Below are 25,728 nucleotides of genomic sequence, written 5' to 3'. Positions count from 1 at the left end.
GTGGGACACTAGGGTTTGATTCCTGGGTTGGGAAGATTCCCTGGAGAAGGGAATGGCTTCTCCAGTATTCTTGCCTGGGGAATTCCACTGACAGAGGAGCCTTGGTGGACTACAGTCCATAGGGTTGAAAAGAGTCGGACATGACATAGAGACTAAAACTTTCACATTCACACTTTCAATGCAAATAAAATAACAAACTACATTGAAAAATCACTTCAGCCTCTGGTATGTGAATTCCTACATAAATCTTCATAATACTGTGGTTACTGTCATCATTTCATCACTGTCACCTTCAAGAACATCTGGATAACTCAGGGGGACACTTTAGAGGGACCTGTTTCCTAATCAGGTAGAAATGATGCTCAAGGAAGATAGAACCAGTGTGGAAGGAAAGCAAAAACTTAAGTGTTCTGGGATCCCCACCACTAACAATAACATAAACCTCAGGCTTTGAGCTGAATCTGTACTTTTTAGTGGCCTCCTGCCAACTATTCCAACTGTCCCACTGTTTTGATGGTGAGCAAACAAGGCTCCTCCAATTCCTCCTGCCCTCAGTGTCTCCCACTGCACTTGGCACTCTCTGGGCTGGGCTGTGTCTCTGCTGGACCAGGACTGAGGGATGTAGATTGGCTGCTCCTCCCCTACCTGCCGGAGAAGGCAATGGCACCCCACTCCAGTACTCTTGCCTGGAAAATCCCATGGATGGAGGAGCCTGGTGGGCTGCAGTCCATGGGGTCACGAAGAGTTGGACATGACTGAGCGACTTCACTTTCACTTTTCACTTTCATACATTGGAGAAGGAAATGGCAACCCACTCCAGTGTTCTTGCCTGGAGAATCCCAGGGATGGGGGAGCCTAGTGGGCTGCCGTGTCTGGGGTCGCACAGAGTCAGACACGACTGAAACGACTTAGCAGCAGCAGCAGCAGCCCCTACCTGCTGTTGGATGAGGGCTGAGGCTTTGTCCTCAGGACAGGCAGCAAGACAGACTCAGGTGTGGGCCTCTGGTGCAGACAACAACTCTGGGGGGATGAGACACACGGGTATTGATCCCATTGGACTGGAGCTGGCTAACTGAAGTCTGGGAAGCACAGGCTGCTTATTTATAGTGATGTAGCCTGGAGACCTTCATGCATGTAGCAAAGTAGCCAAACTGGTCCACAGTCTCTCAGTCCCTGAGGGTTTGCTAATTTAATGGAGGAGGGAAAGGAGAAAAGTGAATGTATTAGGAAGGATCCAGTAGAGCCTGGAGGAGGCTGACTTCTGCTCCTCACTTCTGCCTTCCAGTTTATTTTTTCATCATAAAATTCAGAAACATTTTTTTTCAATTAGGGGAAGCAATACATGATTTTATTTCTGTAAATCCACTGAATTAGTCATGAAATTTAGAGAGATTTAGGTCTTCCCTCCCAAGATTCTGATAGTATTTCTATTTTCATGGTTAAGATTTCTGTCTCTGGCATTGTCATATTTTTTTCTATAGTCCTTGTCTGGAGTTTTGGATTTTCTTCCTTGGAGAGTTATGGTTTTTATTTTATTTTTTAACTTTACAATATTGTATTGGTTTTGCCATGTATCAAAGTGAATCTGCCACAGGTATACATGTGTTCCACATCCTGAACCCTCCTCCCTCCTCCCTCCCCATACCAGAATTTTGAATGACAATCCAATTTCTAGTTCTAATATGCTTGGAATTTTAAATCCTAAATTCTATTAATTTAAGGGCTTCCCTGGTAGCTCAGACAGTAAAGAATCTGCCTGCAATGCAACAGGCCTGGGTTTGATCCCCAGTTCGGGAAGATCCCCTGGAGAAGGAAATGGAAACCCACTCCAGTATTCTTGCCTGGAAAATTCCAAGGACAGAATTAATTTAAAATTCTAACTCTTATGTTTTCTCTTCATTTGATGTATGTTGTTACATTACACAACTGTTTATTTTAACATATTTGTCTAGTAATTTGCTAGCTTGCTTAAACACTTCAAGGGGCATCAGAGAATCTACATACAAAATGGGGGCCAGTGTTGTAGTCTTATCAAGGTTTGACTAGAAGAATATTTGATTCCAAGCTCATTTCCATGTCTGTTCATAGTACTGAGTGCTTTGGAGACTAGAGGATTCTCTTAGTTTCTTACCTCTTATGACTCGGCAACTGACTTCCATCAGAGCAAGGTGGTCAGTAGACTGGAGAGGACTGGCAAGATGAAAGTTGAGCTATTTTACACATTAATGGTGGAAGCGACAGGCCAATAGTTTTCCAAATTCAGTTGACTGGAAACAAGTCACTGTGCTCAGTCCAAGGAGACACGTATGTACAAGGGCATGAACAGAGGTGGTGGGGATCTTTGAAAGCATCTTTGAAGCTACCCACTTAACCAGCCTCATTCTCCCTCTGTACAGTTGACTCTAAAAAGAATAAAACTATGGAGATATTTCTCTGTGTTCCAGCCTTGGCTCCAAAACATCATCTTTTCAAGAAAAATTCCCCAGAGAAGAACTAAAACATGAAAAACTTGCCCTGTTGTGGGTACTTCTGCAGATCCCACCTTGCTGTTCCTAGCCATTCATCCAGAAATATCTCTTGTTTCTCTTAGACCCATAGAGTCCTTCCATCACTGTTAGAATAAGCCACATCCTTTCCAGTGCTGGAGTTCTACAAACATCTCAGTGTTCATCCCTTAGTCGTATCTGACTCTTTATGACCTTTGGACTATAGCCCACCAGGCTCCTCTGTCCATGGGATTCTCCAGGCAAGAATACTGGAGTGGATTGTCGTGTTCTCCTCCCGGGGATGTTCCCAACCCAGGACTCGAACCCGGGTCTCTGGCATCTCCTGCATTGCTTATTTCTACATAATAAAGAGGTCACATCTCTCTCTAAATATATTTTTCTTTAAAACCTTTGTGTTTGAACACTTAGTGCTCATCAAGACAGTGTCCTTTTAGTTTTAAAGCAGGATATGTGAGATGCGGTCTGTTGTGACCTTCTACATCTTATCCTTGCAGTATTCCTGGCTCATAGTCTATGTATGAGGAACTCAGAGATTAAGTCTTCATTAAATAATAGACAGAAAACTAGATATGCAGTTTTCTCAATTAAACTGCACATATTTATCTAGTTTTCTATCAGATGATAAGAATATTCAGTTACATTGGACAAGGGACTTCCCAAGGGGTGCAGTGGTAAAGAACCTGCCTGCCCTGCAGGAGATACAAGAGATGTGGGTTCTATCCCTGGGTTGTGAAGGTCCTCTGGGATAGGAAATGGCAACCAACTCTAATATTCTTGCCTGGAAAACTCCATGGACAGAGGAGCCTTGTAGGCTACAGTCCATGGGGTTGCTAAGTGTTGGATACAATTGAGTACTGAGCACATTCAGCACAAATTGGGCATGGAACCCTGGGAACCACTGCACTTGTGGTGGTATCTGATATGAGGGCAGTCTCGTGAGGATGGTTCTCTCGATTTTGTGGTGTGGCCAGTTCTCTTCAGTATGAAAGGGCAGTGGAAAAAATAAAGCCAAGTTGAAGCCCCTCAGAGGTCTATAAAAACCACCAGGGTGCTCTAAAGATGATCCCTTAGAGTTGGCTGCAGTTGAGGGGAAAGGAATCAAATGCTTACATACTCACATCATACAGTCTTTGGATGTGGGCTGCCTTGGGCTCTCTGTAGCTGAGGGAGATCCCTCTAGAAGTTGATTCTTTTTAAAAAGTTTCTTTATTTTAATTGGACCATAATTACTTTATAATATTGTGATGGTTTTGCCATATATCTACATGAATCTTGAGGGCTGAGTAACACCCAACATTTGGGGAAAGCGTCTCTCATTTCTGACTGATTGTGTGTGTGTGGTAAAACAACATAAGATAAATTTTACCCTGTTAACTATTTTTAAGTGTACAGTTAAGTGGCATTAAGTATATTCATACTGTTTTGAAACCATCACCACCATTCATCTCCAGAACTATTTTGTCTTCCCCAACTGAAACTCTGTGCCCATTAAACACTAACTCTTCTTTCCTCCTCCCAAAGCCTCTGGCAACCATCATTCTCTTCTCTGTCTATAGGAATTTGACTACTTTAGGTACTTCATATCAGTGGAATCACTCAACTTCTGTTCTTTATGTCTGATTATGTAATATGATTGGGCTTCCCTGGTGGCTCAGAGGGTAAAGCGTCTGCCTGAAATGAGGGAGACCTAAGTTCAATCCCTGGGTTGGGCAGATCCACTGGAGAAGGAAATGGCAACCCACTCCAGTACTCTTGCCTAGAAAATTCGACAGATGGAGGAGCCTGGTAGGCTACAGTCCATGGGATTGTGAAGATCAGTCACACACAACTGAGCAACTTTACTTATGTAATATAACTGGGGAGAAGTTAGATGGAATGGGAAGGAGAATTATCAGCAAAATTGGGAATTGACTTTACTTTGGTGAGTACTCTATATCTACCCCTCAGGAAGCACACATCCCAGTTTTCCTAGTAAAGTCCCAGTTAACAACTTATTCAAACTTAGTATTCATAGCATCCTATTTTAATATCAGAATACTTTGGTTTGGAAATGAAATGAAATACCCATCCTATTTGTCAAAATTCATTAAGGAGCAAAAATATATTAGATGTCTTGGTCATTAAGGTAGGGTTTAAATACACATAACAGATTGGGAATAATAATAGGAAAACATAGAATCAGTTGTTGTTTAGTCACTAAGATGTTTTGGGACCTCAGGGACTGTAGCCTGCCAGGCTTCTCTGTCCATGACATTTCTGAGGCAAGAATACTGGGGTGAGTTGTCATTTCCTTCTCCATGGGATTGTCCCAACCCAGGGACTGAACTCTCATCTCCTGTACTGCAGGAGGATTCTTTACTGTTAGGCCAGCAGGAAAGCCCAAAGGTTCAGTATATGACAAGAAATAGATCTGTGTTTATTTGGAGGTGATAGAAATAAGACTGCCTGTGACCAAAGGCTTTGGGTAATACATAAGGAAATTGAGAAGTGTACAGTTAGGTGGTGTGCAAAATCTTGGAAGGGTTATGACCCCCAAATAATGTCCCAATTTCAGTAGAGCTAATTTAAGAGGAAAAAAAGAAATGTAACCAGAAACCCAGATTGCTACGTATATGCTATGGAAGTGCAGATTCACAGTTACTTGTTGTACATATTTGATTTTACTGTCTTTTACAGTCTTAACAAACAACAACAGAAAAATTACACAAGTATTGAAATTAGGCTTTTTTGATGATAATTCTCCAGAGGGTACTCTTGATGTCCTTGTTCCTTAGGCTGTAGATGAAGGGGTTCAGCATAGGGGTGACCACAGTGTACATCACCGAGACCACTGCACTCTTCCTGTGGGAAGATGAGACAGTGGAGCTGAGATACACCCCAAGGCCAGTTCCATAAAATAAGCAAACAACTGACAGATGAGAACCACAGGTGGAGAAGGCTTTGTACTTCCCATCTGAAGATGAGACTCTTAGAATGGAGGATGTAATTTGAGTATAAGAGTAAATGATCCCTGAGAGTGGAACTCCGCCCAAGATGGCTCCAATGAAATAGATTAATATGTTATTGATGAAGGTATCAGAACAGGAAAGGTTGAGGAGTTGAGAAAGTTCACAAAAGAAATGAGGAACTTCCACATCTTCACAGAAAGTAAGCTGTGACACCATCAAGCAGTGCAGCAGGGAGGTCAAAAGGCTGATGGAAAATGACACCAGGACCAACAAGCCACAGAAGCGGGGGTTCATGATGACCAGGTAGTGGAGAGGGTGACAAATGGCCACCAACCGGTCATAGGCCATCACTGTCAGAAGGAGACTCTCCAAAAAAGCAAAAAGAGAAAAAAAGGTCAGTTGAGTTAGGCAGCCTGCATAGGTGATGGATTTGCTGTGTGTCTGGAGGTTCACTAGCATCTTGGGGATGGTGGTGGTGCTGAAACTGACATCAGTCAAGGACAAATTGGAGAGGAAGAAGTACATGGGGGTGTGGAGGTGGGAATTGGAGCTGACAGCCAGGATGATGAGCAGGTTCCCAAGCACAGTGACCAGGTACATGGACAGGAAGAGTCCGAAGAGGAGGGGCTGCATATCTGGATCATCTGAGAGGCCCAGGAGGAGGAATTCTGAGACATCTGTTAGATTCTGTGGTTTCATGTTGATGGGGCACCTTTAAAAAAAAGAGACTGTTGAATACACAAAACAATGGTAGAGGCACCTAGATAAGTGTCCAAACTGAATTTAATCAATTCACAAATAAAGTATTAGAAGAAAAATATAGGAAGAACATTCCTTGATCTAAATCACAATAAGATCTTTTTTGACCCACCACCTAGGGTAATGAAAATAAAATGTAACATGACAACAACAAAAATGGGACCCAATTAAAATTAAAAGCTTTTGCACAGGAAAGATAACCATAAATGAGATGAAAAGACAAAGCTTAAAATAGGAAAAAATATTTGCAAATGAAGCTATGGACAAATAATTAATCCCCAAAATATAGAAACAGCCTGTGAAACTCAATATCAGAAAAAAAAAATCAATAAAAGTGGGTGGAAGGCCTACATAACATGTTTCCAGAGACACACAGAATTTTTTTTTCAATCGGTATCAAATACTTTCAGAAAAAGATTGGCGGTTGAGTTTACATTTTGCTGTATTTGTTTGTCGTGGCCAGGTAAAACTTCTTTAATATCCTTCTGTTCCTGAATATATATGAAGGCTTGATTTTTCATCAAATCCCACCTCTTGTGAACAGTCAAAAAATGTAAGACCTAATCAGGTCTCAACACCAAGTTGGCCCCCTTATGCCAGCTTAAGAGAGCTTTTCACGCCAATTCTTCCTTATAGAGAGTTTGTGTTTCTCCTAAATTCAGCCCCCTAAATGTTGGCTGGATTGGCAGGAGAGAATACTGTCAAGGTGACTTGTAAACGGAGTGTCACTTTTGCCCTATAAAAGGAGTGTCACAAGTGACAATACTGTCAAGGTGCCTTGAAAAATGGAGTGTCACTGTCTGCATTCGAATCTGACTTTATTCTCCTCTCTACCAGAGCCTGAACAAAATTACATTAACGTTAAAATTCTTATCCTCAGGTTGAAAATGATAATAATGCATGTTGCTTTCTTTTGGGGGATGGGAATGCAGATAAAGGGCTTCCCTGTTGCCTCAAAGAATAAAGAATCTGTCTGCGATAGAGGACACCTGGGTTCAGTCCCTGGGTTTGGAAGATCCTCTGGAAAACAGAATGGCTACCTACTTCAGTATTCTTGCAGTTTCCCTGGTGGCTCAGATGGTAAAGAATCTGCCGGTAATGCAGGCGACCCAGGTTTGATCCCTGGATTGGGAAGATTCCCTGGAGAAGGGAATGGCAACCCACTCCAGTATTCTTGCTTGGAGAATTTCATTGACAGAGGAGCCTGGCAGACTACAGTCCATGGGGTTGTAAAGAGTTGGACATGAATTAGTGACTAAAACATTCACACTTTCAATGCAAATAAAGTAACAAACTATATTTAAAAATTACTCCAGCCTCTGGTGTATGAATTCCTACATAAGTCTTTGTAATACTGTGGTTGTCATCATTTCATCACCATCACCTTCAAGATCATCTGGAGAACTTAGGCGACATTTAGAAGGACCGGTTTCCTGGTAGTAGAAAAGATGCCCAAGGAAGATAGAACCAGTGTGGAAGGAAAACAAAAACTTGAATAAGCGTTCTACAATTCCCACCACTAACAATAACATAAACCTCGTAGGCTTTGAGCTGATCTTTGCGTTTTGGTGGCCTCCCACTGACTATCATAACTCCCACTGCCTTGATGATGAGCATACAAGTCTCCCATATCCCTCCTGCATTCAGTGTCTCCCACTGCACTTGGCACTCTCTGGGTTGGGCTGTCCCTCCGCTTGACCAGGACTGAGCACTGCAGATTAGCTGCCTGTCCCCTACCTGCTTTTGGATGAAGGCTGAAGCTTTGTCCTAAGCACAGGCAGTAAGACAGACTCAGGTGTGGGCCTCCTGGTGCAGACAACAACTCTGGGAGGATGAGACATATGGGTATTGATCCCATTGGACTGGAGCTGGCTAACTGAAGGGCTGGGAAGCACAGGCTGATTATTTACAGTGATGCAGCCTGGAGAACTTCATGCACGGGGCAGATAATTAGCCAAACTGGTCATGGTCTCTCAATCCCTGAGGGTTTGCTAATTTAATGGAGGAGGAGAAGGAAAAAAGTGAATGTATTAGGAAGGATCCAGTAGAGCCTGGAAGAGGCTGACTTGTACTCCTCACCTCTGCCTTCCAGTTTATTTTCTCATCATCAAATTCAGATACATTTTTTTTTCAATTAGGGGAAGAAATACATGATTTTATGTCTATAAATTCACTGAATTAATCATGAAACCTAGAGAGATTTTGGTCTCTTCCAAGAATGTGATAGTATTTCTTTGTTCATGGTTAAGGTTTATGTCTCTGGCATTGTCATATTTTTCTTTCTATAGTCCTGGTCTCAAGTTCTGGGCTTTCTGTCTTGGAGATTTATGTTTTTTGTTATTATATTTTTTGAATTTGGAGCCAAGATGCCCAGAGTGAGAGTCACTCTGGGAACCACTGCACTTGTGTTGGTGTCTGAAATGAGACAATCTTGTGAGAACTGTTCCCTAGACTCTGTGGTTTGGCAAACTATCTGTAGCATGAAAGGGCAGTGGAAAAGTCAAGCCAAGCTGAAGACCCTCAAAGTTCTATGAAAACTACCAGGGTGTTATAAGATGATCCCTTAGAGTTGGCTGCAGTTGAGGGAAAGGAGCCCAATGCTTATAACCTCACATTATGCAGTCATCAGATGTGGGCTCCCTGAAGCTGAGGCAGCTACCTCTAGGAGTTGATTCCTGAGGGTTAACACCCAAATTTGGAGCAATTCATCTCTTATTCCTGACAGGAGATTTTTTTTTTGTTGTGGTAAGAAAAAAAACATAACATTTAGCTCCCCATTTTTAATTGTACAATTCAGCAGCATTAAGTACATTCACATTGTTAGCAACCATCACCACTATCCGTCTCCAGAACTATTTCATCTTCCCCTAATGGACACTTTGTGCCCATTAAACACTAACTCCCCTTTTCCTGATCCCAAAACCATCATTCTCTTTAAATTTGACTACTTTAGCTGTGGAATCATTCAGTGTTTTGTCCCTTTATGTCTCATTAAGTAATATGATTGGGGAGAAGTTAGATGGAATGGGAAGGAGATTTATCAGAAAATTTTGGAATCAATTTTTCTCTGGTAGGTAGTCTCTTCTCTACTCCTTGGGAAGCATATACCCCAGTTTTCCTAGGAAAGTCCCAATTGATAACTGCTTATGTAAACTCAGTATTCATAGTGCCCTATTTTAATTTCAAATTTCTCTGATTTGGAAATTAAATACCCATTCTATTTTCACAAAAAGATTATTTTTTTTTCTAATTTTATTTTCACAAAAAGATTATTAACGAGCAATAATATATTGGATGCATTGATCGTTATGGTAGAATATAGATACATATGACAAATAGGGAATAATAAAAGGAAAAGTATAGAATCAATATATAACAAGAAATAGAGCAGTGTTTCCTTCCTTGGAAGGAAAGCTATGACAAACACAGATAGCCTATTAAAAAGAAGAGACATCACTTTGCTGACAAAGGTCAATATCATCAAAACTATGGTTTTTTTTTTTTTTTAATTTTATTTTATTTTTAAACTTTACAATATTGTATTAGTTTTGCCAAATATCAAAATGAATCCACCACAGGTATACCCGCATTCCCCATCCTGAACCCTCCACCCTCCTCCCTCCCCTACCCTCCCTCTGGGTCGTCCCAGTGCACCAGCCCCAAGCATCCAGTACCGTGCATCGAACCTGGACTGGCGACTCGTTTCATACATGATATTATACATGTTTCAATGCTATTCTCCCAAATCTCCCCACCCTCTCCCTCTCCCACAGAGTCCACAAGACTGATCTATACATCAGTGTCTCTTTTGCTGTCTCGTACACAGGGTTATTGTTATCATCTTTCTAAATTCCATATATATATGTTAGTATACTGTATTGGTGTTTTTCTTTCTGGCTTACTTCACTCTGTATAAGAGGTTCCAGTTTCATCCACCTCATTAGAACTGATTCAAATGTATTCTTTTTAATGGCTGAGTAATACTCCATTGTGTATATGTACCATAGCTTTCTTATCCATTCATCTGCTGATGGGCATCTAGGTTGCTTCCATGTCCTGGCTATTATAAACAGTGCTGCGATGAACATTGGGGTACACGTGTCTCTTTCCCTGGGCCAAAGAACTAAATAGACATTTCTCCAAAGAAGACATACAGATGGCTAACAAACACATGAAAAGATGTTCAACATCACTCATTATCAGAGAAATGCAAATCAAAACCACTATGAGGTACCATTTCACGCCAGTCAGAATGGCTGCTAGCAAAAAGTCTACAAGCAATAAATGCTGGAGAGGGTGTGGAGAAAAGGGAACTCTCTTACACTCTTGGTGGGAATGCAAACTAGTACAGCCACTATGGAGAACAGTGTGGAGATTCCTTAAAAAACTGGAAATAGAACTGCCTTAAAACTATGGTTTTTCTAGTAGTCATGTACAGATTTGAGAGTTGGACCATGAAGGCTGAGCACCAGAGAATTGATGCTTTTGAATTGTGGCGCTGGAGAAGATTCTTGAGAATCCCTTGGACTGTAAGGAGATTAAACCAGTCAATTCTAAAGGAAATCAACCCTGAATATTCATTGGAAAAACTGATGCTGAAGCTGCAGCTTCAATACTTTGGCTACCTGATCCAAAGGGCTGACTCACTGGAAAATACCCTGATGATGGGAAAGACTGAGGGCAGGAAAAGTGGGTGGCAGAGGATGATATGGTTACATAGCATGACCAAATCAATGCACATGAATTTGAGCAAACTCCAGGAGATAGTGGAGTACAGAGGAGCCTGATATGCTATAGTCCATGGAGTTGCAAGAGTCAGACACGTCGGAGATACTGAACAACAACAACAAAGAGCTGCATTTATTTTGTAACTACAGAAACAAGACTGCCAGGGACCAAGGGCTCTGTGTAATACATAAGGAAATTGAAAAGGTGTAGTGATGTGGTATGCAAAATCTTGGAATGGTTATGACTCACACTGGGTGACTAAATAATGTTCCAATTTCATTAGAGCTATTTTAATAGGAAAAATATATAAACAGAGAGGTACATATATGGTGTGAGACTAAATATTCAGAATCACTTGGTGCACAGATTTGTTGTTACTGCCTTTACCAGTCTTAGGAACATATATATACACACACACACATATAGGTACATATAACACAGGTATTGAAATTAGGTTCTTCTGATAATAATCTTCCAGAGGGCACTCTTTATGTCCTTGTTCCTTAGGCTGTAGATGAAGGGGTTCAGCATAGGGGTGACCACAGTGTACATTACTGAGGCCACTACACCCTTCCTATGGGAAGATGAGACAGCTGAGCTGAGGTACACCCCAAGGCCAGTTCCATAAAACAAACAAACAACTGCCAGGTGAGAACCACAGGTGGAGAAGGCTTTGTACTTCCCACCTGAAGATGAGACTCTTAGAATGGAGGAAATAATTCGAGTATAGGAGTAAAGGATCCCTGAGAGTGGAACTCCACCCAAGATGGCACCAATGAAATAGATTAATATGTTATTGATGAAGGTGTCAGAACAGGAAAGGTTGAAGAGTTGAGGAGGATCACAGAAGAAATGAAGAACTTTCACTTCTTCACAGAAAGTAAGCTGTGATACCATCCAGTAGTGCAGCAGGGAGGTCAAAAGGCTGATGGAAAATGACACCAGAACCAACAAGCCACAGAAGCGGGGGTTCATGATGACCAGGTAGTGGAGAGGGTGACAAATGGCCACCAACCGGTCATAGGCCATCACTGTCAGAAGGAGACTCTCCAAAAAAGCAAAAAGAGAAAAAAAGGTCAGTTGAGTTAGGCAGCCTGCATAGGTGATGGATTTGCTGTGTGTCTGGAGGTTCACTAGCATCTTGGGGATGGTGGTGGTGCTGAAACTGACATCAGTCAAGGACAAATTGGAGAGGAAGAAGTACATGGGGGTGTGGAGGTGGGAATTGGAGCTGACAGCCAGGATGATGAGCAGGTTCCCAAGCACAGTGACCAGGTACATGGACAGGAAGAGTCCGAAGAGGAGGGGCTGCATATCTGGATCATCTGAGAGGCCCAAGAGAAGGAATTCAGAGACACCTGTTAAATTACTTTTTTTCCATGTAGATGGGGCACCTTATGAAAAGAAGAGTGTTGAATAAACAAAACAAATGTAGAGGCACCCAGAGAAGTGTCCATACTTTGGATTTAAGCAATTAACAAATAAAATATTCACACTTGATGACCACATGGCCTAGCAACTTTAGCAATATTTCTCAGTTGTGAGCCCATCTTTAATGAGGCCCCAAATATCATTTGCTTCTTTTTAATCAGAGGTTAATTACTCATTTGCTTCTTTACTTACCTATTTTAGAGGCATGCGGCCAAAGAATGCAAGAGAAGTAAGGACTTTTTGACATAATAAATCCATGAACGTGATGTAATATGTGTCCCCTTAATTTTGAAGGAAAAATCTATAGTAAAAGTTTTTTGTCTCTTAGAAAAGTCATTCTAATTAAAGGACACTAAAAAACACTCAAATATACTGTATCTTATATGAATGCTGTACAAGAAACTCTCTTAATTTGTAATGTAGTCCTAAACAGCTAAAACCACTCTCTGGGGTATAAATTTTAAAAAATTCTTAATCAGATAGCATTTCTGTTTTTTAAATTAACTTCTAGAGATTTTTCATATTTATTTGGTTTTATGACATCTATCTTCCGTGGAAATATGTGTTCACTCAAATGTGTGTTGTGGTCACACATATAACTCAAATATAAATATTTGCTCTTAGTGGACTTCATATTTCTATAAATGCATTTTTAATATCCTTTTTTCCTTAATTTATTTATTTTTAATTGAAGGATAATTATAATATTGTGTTGGTTTCTGCCATACATCAACATGGATGAGCCATAGGTATACATATGTCCCTTCCCTCTTGAGCCTCCCTTCCACCTCCCACCCCTCTAGGTTGTCACAGAGCCCCAGTTTGAGTTCCCTGAGTCATACAGAAAATTCCTCACACAGCAAATTCTTACTGGCTATACATTTTTTTTTTTTTTTAAAAATTTATTTATTTTTTAAAATTTAAAAATGTATTTATTTTTAATTGAATGATAATTGCTTTATAAAATTTTAAAGCATAAAATCATACACTATCACTGATCTTGAGGATAGCATTCATATATTATGGACCAATGATTAATTAATAAACTCTAATTAAGACCCTGAATTTGCTTTTCTTATTACAGAATATTTTTCTATCGGTACTATAATAGTCTCAGAGAAAGTTCTGAAATTGAGATTACTGTTTGCTGTTTTTTTTTTGTTTGTTTGTTTGTAGTGGCTAGGTAACACTTCTTAACTATGATATATCTTTAATCCTAAAGGTTTGTGAAGGGTTGATTTCTCAGCAGATCCAACCTCTTATGAACCATCAAAAAATTTAAGACCAAACAAATTCTCAACATTAAGTGGGCTTCTCATGCCAGTTTAAGAGATTTTCAAGCCAATTTTTTTTTTTTTTCTCATTTAATTAATTTATTTTTTTATTGAAGGATAATTGCTTTACAGAATTTTGCTGTTTTCGGTCAAACCTCAACATGATCAGCCATAGGTATAAATTCTTTCTTACAGAGAGTTTGTGTTTCTTTTAAATTCAGCTCCCTGAATGCAGTTTGGGTTGGCAGGAGAGAAATCTGTTTAGGTGTCTTGTAAATGGGAGTTTTGGGCTTCATTGGTGGCTCAGCAGTTAAGGAATCTGCCTGCAATGGGATTCAATCCCTGGGTTGGGAAGATCCCCTGGAGGAGAAAATGGCAACCCACTTCAGTATTCTTAGCAGGAAAAACCCCATGGACAGAGGAGCCTGATGGGCTACAGTCCTTGGGGTCTCAAAGAGTTCAACATGACTTAGCGACTGAATAATAACAAACAAAATGGTATTTCGCTGTATGTATTCAAATCGGACTTTACCTCCTCTCTACCACAGGGCGAGATTGAAATTACATTAAAATATCTATCCTAAGATGTGCTCCTATCCTCAAGTGTAAGATGATAATAAAGCGTGTTGCTCTCTTTTGGGGGTAATAATCGCTAAGAGTCGAACAGAACTGAGCGACTTCCCTTTCACTTTTCACTTTCATGCATTGGAGAAGGAAATGACAACCCACTCCGGTGTTCTTGCTTGGAGAATCCCAGGGACGGGGGAGCCTGGTGGGTTTCCATCTATGGGGTGGCACAGAGTTGGACACGACGGAAGCGACTTAGCAGCAGCAGCAGCAGCAATGCAGGTAAAACAAAACAAGTCACAGAAAAACATTAGTTCAGAGCCTGGCACATGAATTCCTACATAAGGCTTTGTGATATTTTGTGGTTATTGTCACGATTTTCATCACTATCACCTTCACGATCATTTGAAGCACTTGAAGGACACTTTGCTGGGCTGTGCTAAGTTGCTTCAGTCGTGTCCAGCTCTTTGTGACCTCGCAAACTGCAGCCCGCCAGGCTCCTCTGTCCATGGAATTCTGCTTGTAAGAATACTGGAGTGGATTGTCATGCCCTCCTCCAGGGGATCTTCCTGACCCAGGGATCAAACTTGCGTCTCCTGAGGCTCCTGATTTGCAGGCAGATTCTTTACCACTGAGCCACAGGGAAGCCCAGAGGGTACTTCAGAGAAAACAATTACCTGCTCGAGTTAAAAAAGATGCCTACGGAAGACAGAATAATTATGGGAGGAAAATAGACATTTAAATAAAAGTTCTAGCATCCCCACCAGAAACAACATCAACTTCCTAGTCTTCTGAGCTTATCTATCCATTTTAGTGTCCTTCTACTGGCTATCCTATCTGTCCTCTGCTTTGATGATGAGAAAACAAGGCTCCCCCAATCCCTCCTGCATTCAGTGTCTCCCACTGCACTTGGCACTCATTAGGCTGTGCTGTGTCTCTGCTGGGGCAGGACTAAGGGATGCAGATGTCTTACATCTCCCCTACCTGGTGTTGGATAAGGGCTGAGAGTTTGTCCTCAGAACATGCAGGAAGACAGTCTCAGGTATGTGCTTCCTGGTGCAGACAACATCTCCAGGAGAATGAGACACACAGATATAGAACCCACTGGACTGGAGCTGGCTAACTGAAGGGCTAGGAAGCACAGGTTGATTATTTACAGTGATGCAGCCTGGAGACCTCCATGCAGCTAGAAGATAATTAGCCAAATTGGCCCATGGCCTCTCAGTCTCTGAGGATTTGCTAACTTCATGGAAGAAAAAAAGGAGAAAAGTGAATGTATAAGGAAGGACCTAGACCCTTCCGACTCCCAAGAAGAGGTTGACCTCTAATTTTTACCTTTGAGTTCCAAGTTGTTTGTTTCACTATAAAATTCACACACTTATTTCTTCAATGAGAGAAAGCAATATGTGATTTTATATCTGTAAATCTTTGATTAGTCATATAATTTAGAGAGATTTATGCCTTCCATGGGCTTCCCAAGCAGTGCTAGTGGTAAAGAACCAGCCTGCCAATGCAAGAGACGCAAGAGATGCGGGTTCAATCCTGGGTCGGGAAGATCCCCTGGAGGAGGGCAGAGCAACACACTCCAGTATTCTTGCCTGGAGAATGCCATGGACAGAGGAGCCTGGCGGGCTACAGTCCATGGGGTCGCAAACAGTCAGACACTATTCAAGCAACTTCACCCACACATATGCATGTCTTCCATACCAAAATTCTGATAGTATTTCTGTTTCCCTAGTTAAAATTTATATCTCTGAGAGCTTACTACTGTTTTTTTTTTTTTTTTTTAACAGTCCTGTTATGGGGTTTTGGAATTTATGCCTTGGAAATTTATGGTTCTTGCTATTTTGAGTGACAGTTCCAATTCTAGTTCTAATTCTGTTGAAATTTAAAATATTTCAATTCAATTAGTTTAAAATTTAGCTCTACTTTTTCTGCTCAGTTGGTGTATGTTGGTATATTGCACAGTGTTTATTGTGATGCATTCTGTTATTTTGCTTAAATACTTCTAGGCGTCTCAGAGAGTCTACATTCAAAATGTGGGCCTGGGCTATATAGTCTTGTCAGATCTTGACTGGAAGCGTATCTGAACGCCAGCTCACTTACATGGCTATTGGTAAGATTGAATCCTTTGTGGGCCAGAGGACTCCCTTAGTTTCTTATCAAATGGGCTTCTGACAACAGGACAACTGACTTCTATCAGTGCAAGGCGGTGAGATGTCAAGAGAGGGCTGAAAAGATGAAATCTGAATCCTGGTGATGGAGGGTGAGGAGGGATGGACTGGGAGTTTGAATCAGCAGATGCAAACTAGTGTATATATTAAATAGAATGAATAAACAAGGCCTTACTGTGTAGCACAGGGAACTATATTCAATATCCCTTAAAAAACAATAATGGAAAAGAAAAAAAACAAAGCTCAGCCTTTCTGGATGTTTGTGTTGGCAGATTGAGTTTTTCTCATTTTAAGAAATTAGAAACTAACAAATTATTGCTTTTTTTCCTTCAGTTTCCCCCCCGAAACCCTATGCATGTTGCTCCTTCTCCAATTGCTGTGTTTTGAAAAAAAAAAAAAAAAAAGTGCTACTTTTTCACATCATGAGAAAAATATTCTTAACTTCAAGTAATTGGGGGGAAAGATAGTCTCATTAACAAAGTCATGTGGTTTATCTCACATATATTATGACCATAGTCATAAGAGCTTGGAGTTGCAGGTAACATATTCTAATCTTGACCTCAGGTCCTGAGTGTGAATCCTCTTAGATGCTTTCAGCCCAATAACTCAACATCTTTGTGGCCAGAAATGAGATCTTGAAAATCAGAAAAACTATTTGGGACTTTATTCAATTGGAAGTTTTCAAAAGGTAAGTGATGGAATCTGATCGACCCTTCAAGTCACATAATCCTTTTCTACTCTGAGGTCATATTACATGGTGGCATGAGGTCAACTCTAAAATCTGGAAGCCTGAGTTCAAATCCCTTCACCACCTCAAAAGCACCATGAGTCCATGTATGTATAACATAAACTTACCTTATACTTAAGTGAAATTATGGTAAAGTGGGGCATGAGAAAAGCACCCAACTTATAGGTGTATGGAAAGAATGAAATTAGCTAACATAAGTAGATGCTGAGATAGCTGCCTAACAATAGCCATAACTCTGTTATTAGTGGTGGTGGTAGACTATAATAATGATTATTTCAGTATTTTGAAAGTGAAAGTGAATTGAAAGTCACTCAGTCATGTCTGATTCTTTGTGGCCCCATGGATAGTCCATGGAATTCTCCAGGCCAGAATACTGGAGTGGGTAGCCTTTCTGTCTCCAGGGGATCTTCCCAACCCAGGGATCGAACCCGGGTCTCCTGCACTGCAGGCGAATTCTTTACCAGCTGAGCCACAAGGGAAACCCAAGAATGCTGAGTGGGTAGCCTATCCCTTCACCAGTGTATCTTCCCGACCCAGGAATTGAACCAGAGTCTCCTGCATTGCAGATGGATTCTTTACCAGCTGAGCTACCAGGGAAGCCCATTTCAGTATTATGATTTTTAGTAATTTTACTGTTAATCAGAAAATTTAGAACACAGATTTTGTGATAAGAACTCAAATGGTAGGGCATAGAAATGAAAATAAAGTTAGAAGAACAGGTTTTTAAGGATCCATTGACAATGAAGAGGCTTAATTCACTCATGGATTTGAACTGCCAGCAGAGCTATGATGATCTGGGTCACCATCTGCCCAGGAAGTATACTGGGTTATGTACAAACCAATGGATGAGTTAATTATCCACGCTCCATAGTGGTCAATGCTTTCGAAGAGTGGTCCTTGTGTGTGACCATCAAAGTAGCAACATCAACATTTAGGAACATTTTTATTTTATTATTATTATTTTTAATTTTATTTAACTGTACAATATTGTATTGGTTTTGCCATATATCAAAATGAATCTGCCACAGGTATACATGTGTTCCCCATCCTGAACCCTCCTCCTCCTCCCTCCCCATACCATCCCTCTGTCGTCCCCAGTGCACCAGCCCCAAGCATCCAGTATCCTGCATCAAACCTGGACTGGTGACTAGTTTCATATATGATATTATACATATTTCAATGCCATTCTCCCAAATCATCCCACCCTCTCCCTCTCCCACAGAGTCCAAAAGACTGTAGGAACATTTTTAGACAGGCGCATTTTTATTTATTTATTTTTTTCCATTTTTTTTAAAATTTGTTTTTCTTTTTTTTTTAATTTATTTTATGTTTAAACTTTACATAATTGTATTAGTTTTGCCAAACATCAAAATGAATCCATCACAGGTATACATGTGCTCCCCCTCCTGAACCCTCCTCCCTCCTCCCTCCCCATACCATCCCTCCAGGTCGTCCCAGTGCACCAGCCCCAAGCATCCAGTATTGTGCATTGAACCTGGACTGGCATCTCGTTTCATACATGATATTCTACATGTTTCAATGCCATTCTCCCAAATCTTCCCACCTTCTCCCTCTCCCACAGAGTCCATAAGACTGTTCCATACATCAGCATCATTTTTGCTGTCTCGTACACAGGGTTATTGTTATCATCTTTCTAAATTCCATATATATGTGTTAGTATACTGTATTGGTGTTTTTCCTTCTGGCTTACTTCACTCTGTATAATAGGCTCCAGTTTCATCCACCTCATTAGAACTGATTCAAATGTATTCTTTTTAATGGCTGAGTAATACTCCATTGTGTATATGTACCAGGCTTTCTTATCCATTCATCTGCTGATGGACATCTAGGTTGCTTCCATGTCCTGGCTATTATAAACAGTGCTGCGATGAACATTGGGGTACACGTGTCTCTTTCCCTTCTGGTTTCCTCAGTGTGTATGCCCAGCAGTGGGATTGCTGGATCATAAGGCAGTTCTATTTCCAGTTTTTTAAGGAATCTCCACACTGTTCTCCACAGTGGCTGTACTAGTTTGCATTCCCACCAACAGTGTAAGAGGGTTCCCTTTCCTCCACACCCTCTCCAACATTTATTATTTGTAGACTTTTGGATCGCAGCCATTCTGACTGGTGTGAAATGGTACCTCATAGTGGTCTTGATTTGCATTTCTCTGATAATGAGTGATGTTGAGCATCTTTTCATGTGTTTGTTAGCCATTTGTATGTCTTCTTTGGAGAAATGTCTATTTAGTTCTTTGGCCCATTTTTTGATTGGGTCATTTATTTTTCTGGAGTTGAGCTGGAGGAGTTGCTTGTATATTTTTGAGATTAGTTGTTTGTCAGTTGCTTCATTTGCTATTATTTTCTCCCATTCTGAAGGCTGTCTTTTCACCTTGCTGATAGTTTCCTTTGATGTGCAGAAGCTTTTAAGGTTAATTAGGTCCCATTTGTTTATTTTTGCTTTTATTTCCGATATTCTGGGAGGTGGGTCATAGAAGATCCTGCTGTGATGTATGTCAGAGAGTGTTTTGCCTATGTTCTCCTCTAAGAGTTTTATAGTTTCTGGTCTTACGTTTAGATCTTTAATCCATTTTGAGTTTACTTTTGTGTATGGTGTTAGAAAGTGTTCTAGTTTCATTCTTTTACAAGTGGTTGACCAGATTTCCCAGCACCACTTGTTAAAGAGATTGTCTTTAATCCATTGTATATTCTTGCCTCCTTTGTCAAAGATAAGGTGTCCATATGTGCGTGGATTTATCTCTGGGCTTTCTATTTTGTTCCATTGATCTATATTTCTGTCTTTGTGCCAGTACCATACTGTCTTGATAACTGTGGCTTTGTAGTAGAGCCTGAAGTCAGGCAGGTTGATTCCTCCAGTTCCATTCTTTTTTCTCAAGATCACTTTGGCTATTCGAGGTTTTTTTGTATTTCCATACAAATTGTGAAATTATTTGTTCTAGCTCTGTGAAGAATACTGTTGGTAGCTTGATAGGGATTGCATTGAATCTATAGATTGCTTTGGGTAGTATACTCATTTTCATTATATTGATTCTTTCAATCCATGAACATGGTATATTTCTCCATCTATTAGTGTCCTCTTTGATTTCTTTCACCAGTGTTTTATAGTTTTTTCTATATATAGGTCTTTAGTTTCTTTAGGTAGATATATTCCTAAGTATTATATTCTTTCCGTTGCAATGGTGAATGGAATTGTTTCCTTAATTTCTCTTTCTGTTTTCTCATTATTAGTGTATAGGAATGCAAGGGATTTCTGTGTGTTGATTTTATATCCTGCAACTTTACTATAGTCATTGATTAGTTCTAGTAATTTTCTGGTGGAGTCTTTAGGGTTTTCTATGTAGAGGATCATGTCATCTGCAAATAGTGAGAGTTTTACTTCTTCTTTTCCAATTTGGATTCCTTTTTATTTCTTTTTCTGCTCTGATTGCTGTGGCCAAGACTTCCAAAACTATGTTGAATAGTAATGGTGAAAGTGGGCACCCTTGTCTTGTTCCTGACTTTAGAGGAAATGCTTTCAATTTTTCACCATTGAGGATAATGTTTGCTGTGGGTTTGTCATATATAGCTTTTATTATGTTGAGGTATGTTCCTTCTATTCCTGCTTTCTGGAGAGTTTTTATCATAAATGGGTGTTGAATTTTGTCAAAGGCTTTCTCTGCATCTATTGAGATAATCATATGGTTTTTATTTTTCAATTTGTTAATGTGGTGTATTACATTGATTGATTTGTGGATATTGAAGAATCCTTGCATCCCTGGGATAAAGCCCACTTGGTCATGGTGTATGATCTTTTTAATGTGTTGTTGGATTCTGATTGCTAGAATTTTGTTTAGGATTTTTGCATCTATGTTCATCAGTGATATTGGCCTGTAGTTTTTTCTTTTTTTTGTGGGATCTTTGTCAGGTTTTGGTATTAGGGTGATGGTGGCCTCATAGAATGAGTTTGGAAGTTTACCTTCCTCTGCAATTTTCTGGAAGAGTTTGAGTAGGATAGGTGTTAGCTCTTCTCTAAATTTTTGATAGAATTCAGCTGTGAAGCCGTCTGGACCTGGGCTTTTGTTTGCTGGAAGATTTTTGATTACAGTTTCAATTTCTGTGCTTGTGATGGGTCTGTTAAGATTTTCTATTTCTTCCTGGTCGAGTTTTGGAAAGTTGTATTTTTCTAAGAATTTGTCCATTTCTTCCACGTTGTCCATTTTATTGGCATATAATTGTTGATAGTAGTCTCTTATGATCCTTTGTATTTCTGTGTTGTCTGTTGTGATCTCTCCATTTTCATTTCTAATTTTATTGATTTGATTTTTCTCCCTTTGTTTCTTGATGAGTTTGGCTAATGGTTTGTCAATTTTATTTATCCTTTCAAAGAACCAGCTTTCGGTTTTGTTGATTTTTGCTATGGTCTCTTTTGTTTCTTTTGCATTTATTTCTGCTCTAATTTTTAAGATTTCTTTCCTTCTACTAACCCTGGGGCTCTTCATTTCTTCCTTTTCTAGTTGCTTTAGGTGTAGAGTTAGGTTATTTATTTGACTTTTTCTTGTTTCTTGAGGTGTGCCTGTATTGCTATGAACTTTCCCCTTAGGACTGCTTTTACCGTGTCCCACAGGTTTTGGGTTGTTGTGTTTTCATTTTCATTCGTTTCTATGCAAATTTTGATTTCTTTTTTGATTTCTTCTGTGATTTGTTGGTTATTCAGCAGCGTGTTGTTCAGCCTCCATATGTTGGAATTTTTAATACTTTTTCTCCTGTAATTGAGGTCTCATCTTACTGCATTGTGGTCAGAAAAGATGCTTGGAATGATTTCTATTTTTTTGAATTTACCAAGGCTAGCTTTATGGCCCAGGATGTGATCTATCCTGGAGAAGGTTCCATGTGCGCTTGAGAAAAAGGTGAAATTCATTGTTTTGGGATGAAATGTCCTATAGATATCAATTAGGTCTAACTGGTCTATTGTATCATTTAAAGTTTGCGTTTCCTTGTTAATTTTCTGTTTAGTTGATCTATCCATAAGTGTGAGTGGGGTATTAAAGTCTCCCACTATTACTGTATTATTGTTAATTTCTCCTTTCATACTTGTTAGCATTTGTCTTACATACTGAGGTGCTCCCATGTTGGGTGCCTATATATTTATAATTGTTATATCTTCTTCTTGGATTGATCCTTTGATCATTATGTAGTGACCTTCTTTGTCTCTCTTCACAGCCTTTGTTTTAAAGTCTATTTTATCTGATATGAGTATTGCTACTCCTGCTTTCTTTTGGTCCCTATTTGCATGGAAAATCTTTTTCTAGCCCTTCACTTTCAGTCTGTATGTGTCCCCTGTTTTGAGGTGGGTCTCTTGTAGACAACATATGTAGGGGTCTTGTTTTTGTATCCATTCAGCCAGTCTTTGTCTTTTGGTTGGGGCATTCAACCCATTTACGTTTAAGGTAATTACTGATAAGTATGATCCCATTACCATTTACTTTATTGTTTTGGGTTCGAACTTATACACCGTTTTTGTGTTTCCTGTCTAGAGAATATCCTTTAGTATTTGTTGGAGAGCTGGTTTGGTGGTGCAGAATTCTCTCAGCTTTTGCTTGTCTGAAAAGCTTTTGATTTCTCCTTCATATTTGAATGAAATCCTTGCTGGGTACAATAATCTGGGCTGTAGGTTATTTTCTTTCATTATTTTAAGTATGTCTTGCCATTCCCTCCTGGCTTGAAGAGTTTCTATTGAAAGATCAGCTGTTATCCTTATGGGAATTCCCTTGTGTGTTATTTGTTGTTTTTCCCTTGCTGCTTTTAATATTTGTTCTTTGTGTTTGATCTTTGTTAATTTGATTAATATGTGTCTTGGGGTGTTTTCGCCTTGGGTTTATCCTGTTTGGGACTCTCTGGGTTTCTTGGACTTGGGTGATTATTTCCTTCCCCATTTTAGGAAGTTTTCAACCATTATCTCCTCAAGTATTTTCTCATGGTCTTTCTTTTTGTCTTCTTCTTCTGGGACCCCTATGATTCGAATGTTGTAGCGTTTAATATTGTCCTGGAGGTCTCTGAGATTGTCCTCATTTCTTTTAATTCGTTTTTCTTTTATCCTCTCTGATTCATTTATTTCTACCATTCTATCTTCTAATTCACTAATCCTATCTTCTGCCTCTGTTATTCTACTATTTGTTGCCTCCAGAGTGTTTTTAATTTCATTTATTGCATTATTCATTTTATATTGACTCTCTTTTATTTCTTCTAGGTCCTTGTTAAACCTTTCTTGCATCTTCTCAATCTTAGCCTCCAAGCTATTTATCTGTGATTCCATTTTGATTTCAAGATTTTGGATCAATTTCACTATCATTATTCGGAATTCTTTATCAGGTAGATTCCCTATCTCTTCCTCTTTTGTTTGGTTTGGTGGGCTTTTATCCTGTTCCTTTATCTGCTGGGTATTCCTCTGTCTCTTCATCTTGTTTAAATTGCTGAGTTTGGGGTGTCCTTTCTATATTCTGGCAATTTGTGGAGTTCTCTTTATTGTGGCTTTTCCTCGCTGTGTGTGGGTTTGTACAGGTGGCTTGTCAAGGTTTCCTGGTTAGGGAAGCTTGTGTTGGTGTTCTGGTGGGTGTCCAGTAATGAGTTATGAGATGTCTATGGTTTTGGGGTGACTTTGGGCAGCTTGTATCTTGAAGCTCAGGGCTGTGCTCCTTTGTTGCTGGAGAATTTGCTTGGTATGTCTTGCCCTGGAACTTGTTAGCCCTTGTGTGGTGCTTGGTTTCAGTGTCGGTTTGGAGGCGTTTGATGAGCTCCTGTCAATTAATGTTCCTTGGAGTCAGGAGTTCCCTGGAGTCAGGGTTTGGACTTAAGCCTCCTGCTTCCAGTTATCGGTCTTATTTATACAGTAGTTTCAAAACTTCTCCTTCTATACAGCACCATTGATAAAACATCTACGTTAAAGATGAAAAGTTTCTCTACTGTGAGGGTCACTCAGAGAGGTTCACAGCGTTACATGGAGAAGAGAAGAGGTAGGAGGGAGTTAGAGGTGACCCAATTGAGATGAGGTGGAATCAATAGTGGAGAGAGTGGGGTAGCCAGTAGTCACTTCCTTATGTGCACTCCACAACTGGACCACTCAGAGATGTTCACGGAGTTATACAGAGAAGAGAAGAAGGAGGAAGGAGACAGAGGTGGCCAGAGGGATAAAAGAGGGGAATGAGAAGGAAGGAGACAGATCCAGCCAGTAATCAGTTCCCTAAGTGTTCTCCACCATCTGGAACACTCATAAACTCACAGAGTTGGGTAGAGTAGAGAGGGGTTAGGGAGGAGACACAGGCGACCTGGTGGAGAAAAAGGAGAGTCCAAAGGGAGAGAGAGCCGTCAAGCCAGTAATCTCACTCCCTAGTGAAAAATGGGTCCTGAACATTGGGTTCTTAAAGGTACAAAATTGGTAACAAATACATAAACGCAAAAATTAAAAATCTAGAGTAGAGTTTGGAATTTCAAAAATACGATGTTAAAGAAAAGAAGAAGGAAAAGAAAGAGATAAAAAACAAACAAAGAAAAACAAACAAGGTCACGAAAATTATAAAGAAAATACAGGTACAAAATTGATAACTAATACCAAAAGCAAAAATTAAAACTCTAGAGTGGAGTTTGGAATTTCAAAAATACAATGTTAAAAAAAAAAGAAGAAGAAACATAAAGAGAGAAAACAAACAAACAAAAACAATGTCATAAAAATTATAAAGAAGATACAGGTACAAATTTGGTATCAAATACCAAAAAGCATAAATTAAAAATCTAGAGTAGAGTTTGGAATTTCAGATATACAATGTTATATAACATTGAAGAAGAGAATGAAACATAAAAAAACTGTAGGTACAAAATTGATAACATATACAAAAAGCTAAAATTAAAAAACTAGAGTAGAGTTTGGAATTTCAAAAATACAATGTTAAAGAAAAGAAGAAGAAGAAGAAAAAAAAAATCAAAAAATTATAAAATATATATATATGAAGTTCGCTGAAGAAGAAAAAAACAGGGTTTTTTTTTTTTTTTTTTTTTTGCAAAGTAATAGGTTATAAAAGTGAAAATTAAAGGAACAATAGAGGACTTAAAAATTTTTTTAATTAAAAGAAAAAGAAAGAATGATCGTAAAAATAGTAAAAATATATCTAGGACTTTCTCTGATTTTGTTGTATGGTGGGTTCAGTTCATTTTTGGCTAGTTCCTTGGTCCGACTTATATTTCTGAAGATCTATAGGCCCCTTCCTATGTAGTCCGTAGTAACCACGGGGTTTTAATCTATTGCCTGTAGCTTCCAAGGCGTTTCCCTCTGTTATAACTTCTTCTGTTTGCTGGTCTCTTCAGTGTCTGGCTTCCGCCCTGACACAAAGGGGACGGTGGGGGAAACTTTTTTTTTTTTTTTTTAGGCTCACTTGTTCAGTCGCGCTGTGGGGAGGGAGGGAGGGATGCTGCAAACAAATAACACTGGCGTGTGCTCGCAGTGCCTCAGCCACACTGGGTCTGCCCCCACTCACAGCGCGTGTAGCCTCCCTGCCCACACTGCTCGGGCTCTAGGTTGTTCCGCCAAGAACAATCCGAGGCC

General features: G+C 39.8%; 2 protein-coding genes across 2 annotated transcripts; both read right to left on the bottom strand.

The window, feature by feature from the left end:
- Window positions 1–5,224: 5,224 nt before the first annotated feature.
- LOC102272256 (olfactory receptor 7E178) lies at window positions 5,225–6,172 on the bottom strand. Its single transcript, XM_005910442.1, has one exon. It carries the CDS (start codon window positions 6,152–6,154, stop codon window positions 5,225–5,227), a length of 930 nt encoding a protein of 309 aa, XP_005910504.1. The 5' UTR covers window positions 6,155–6,172.
- A 5,220-nt stretch (window positions 6,173–11,392) lies between these two features.
- LOC102272538 (olfactory receptor 7E178) lies at window positions 11,393–14,619 on the bottom strand. Its single transcript, XM_005910443.2, has 2 exons — window positions 14,556–14,619; window positions 11,393–12,336 (listed from the first exon to the last, which is right to left on the bottom strand). Exons 1-2 carry the CDS (start codon window positions 14,617–14,619, stop codon window positions 11,393–11,395), a joined length of 1,008 nt encoding a protein of 335 aa, XP_005910505.2.
- Window positions 14,620–25,728: the final 11,109 nt, after the last annotated feature.

The sequence above is a fragment of the Bos mutus genome, chromosome 7 (genome assembly GCF_027580195.1).
Source record: "Bos mutus isolate GX-2022 chromosome 7, NWIPB_WYAK_1.1, whole genome shotgun sequence".
In the NCBI taxonomy this organism is placed as follows: Eukaryota; Metazoa; Chordata; class Mammalia; order Artiodactyla; family Bovidae; genus Bos; species Bos mutus.
The sequence above is the reverse complement of the archived record's forward strand: the minus strand, read 5'-3'. Positions and strand labels throughout refer to the sequence as shown.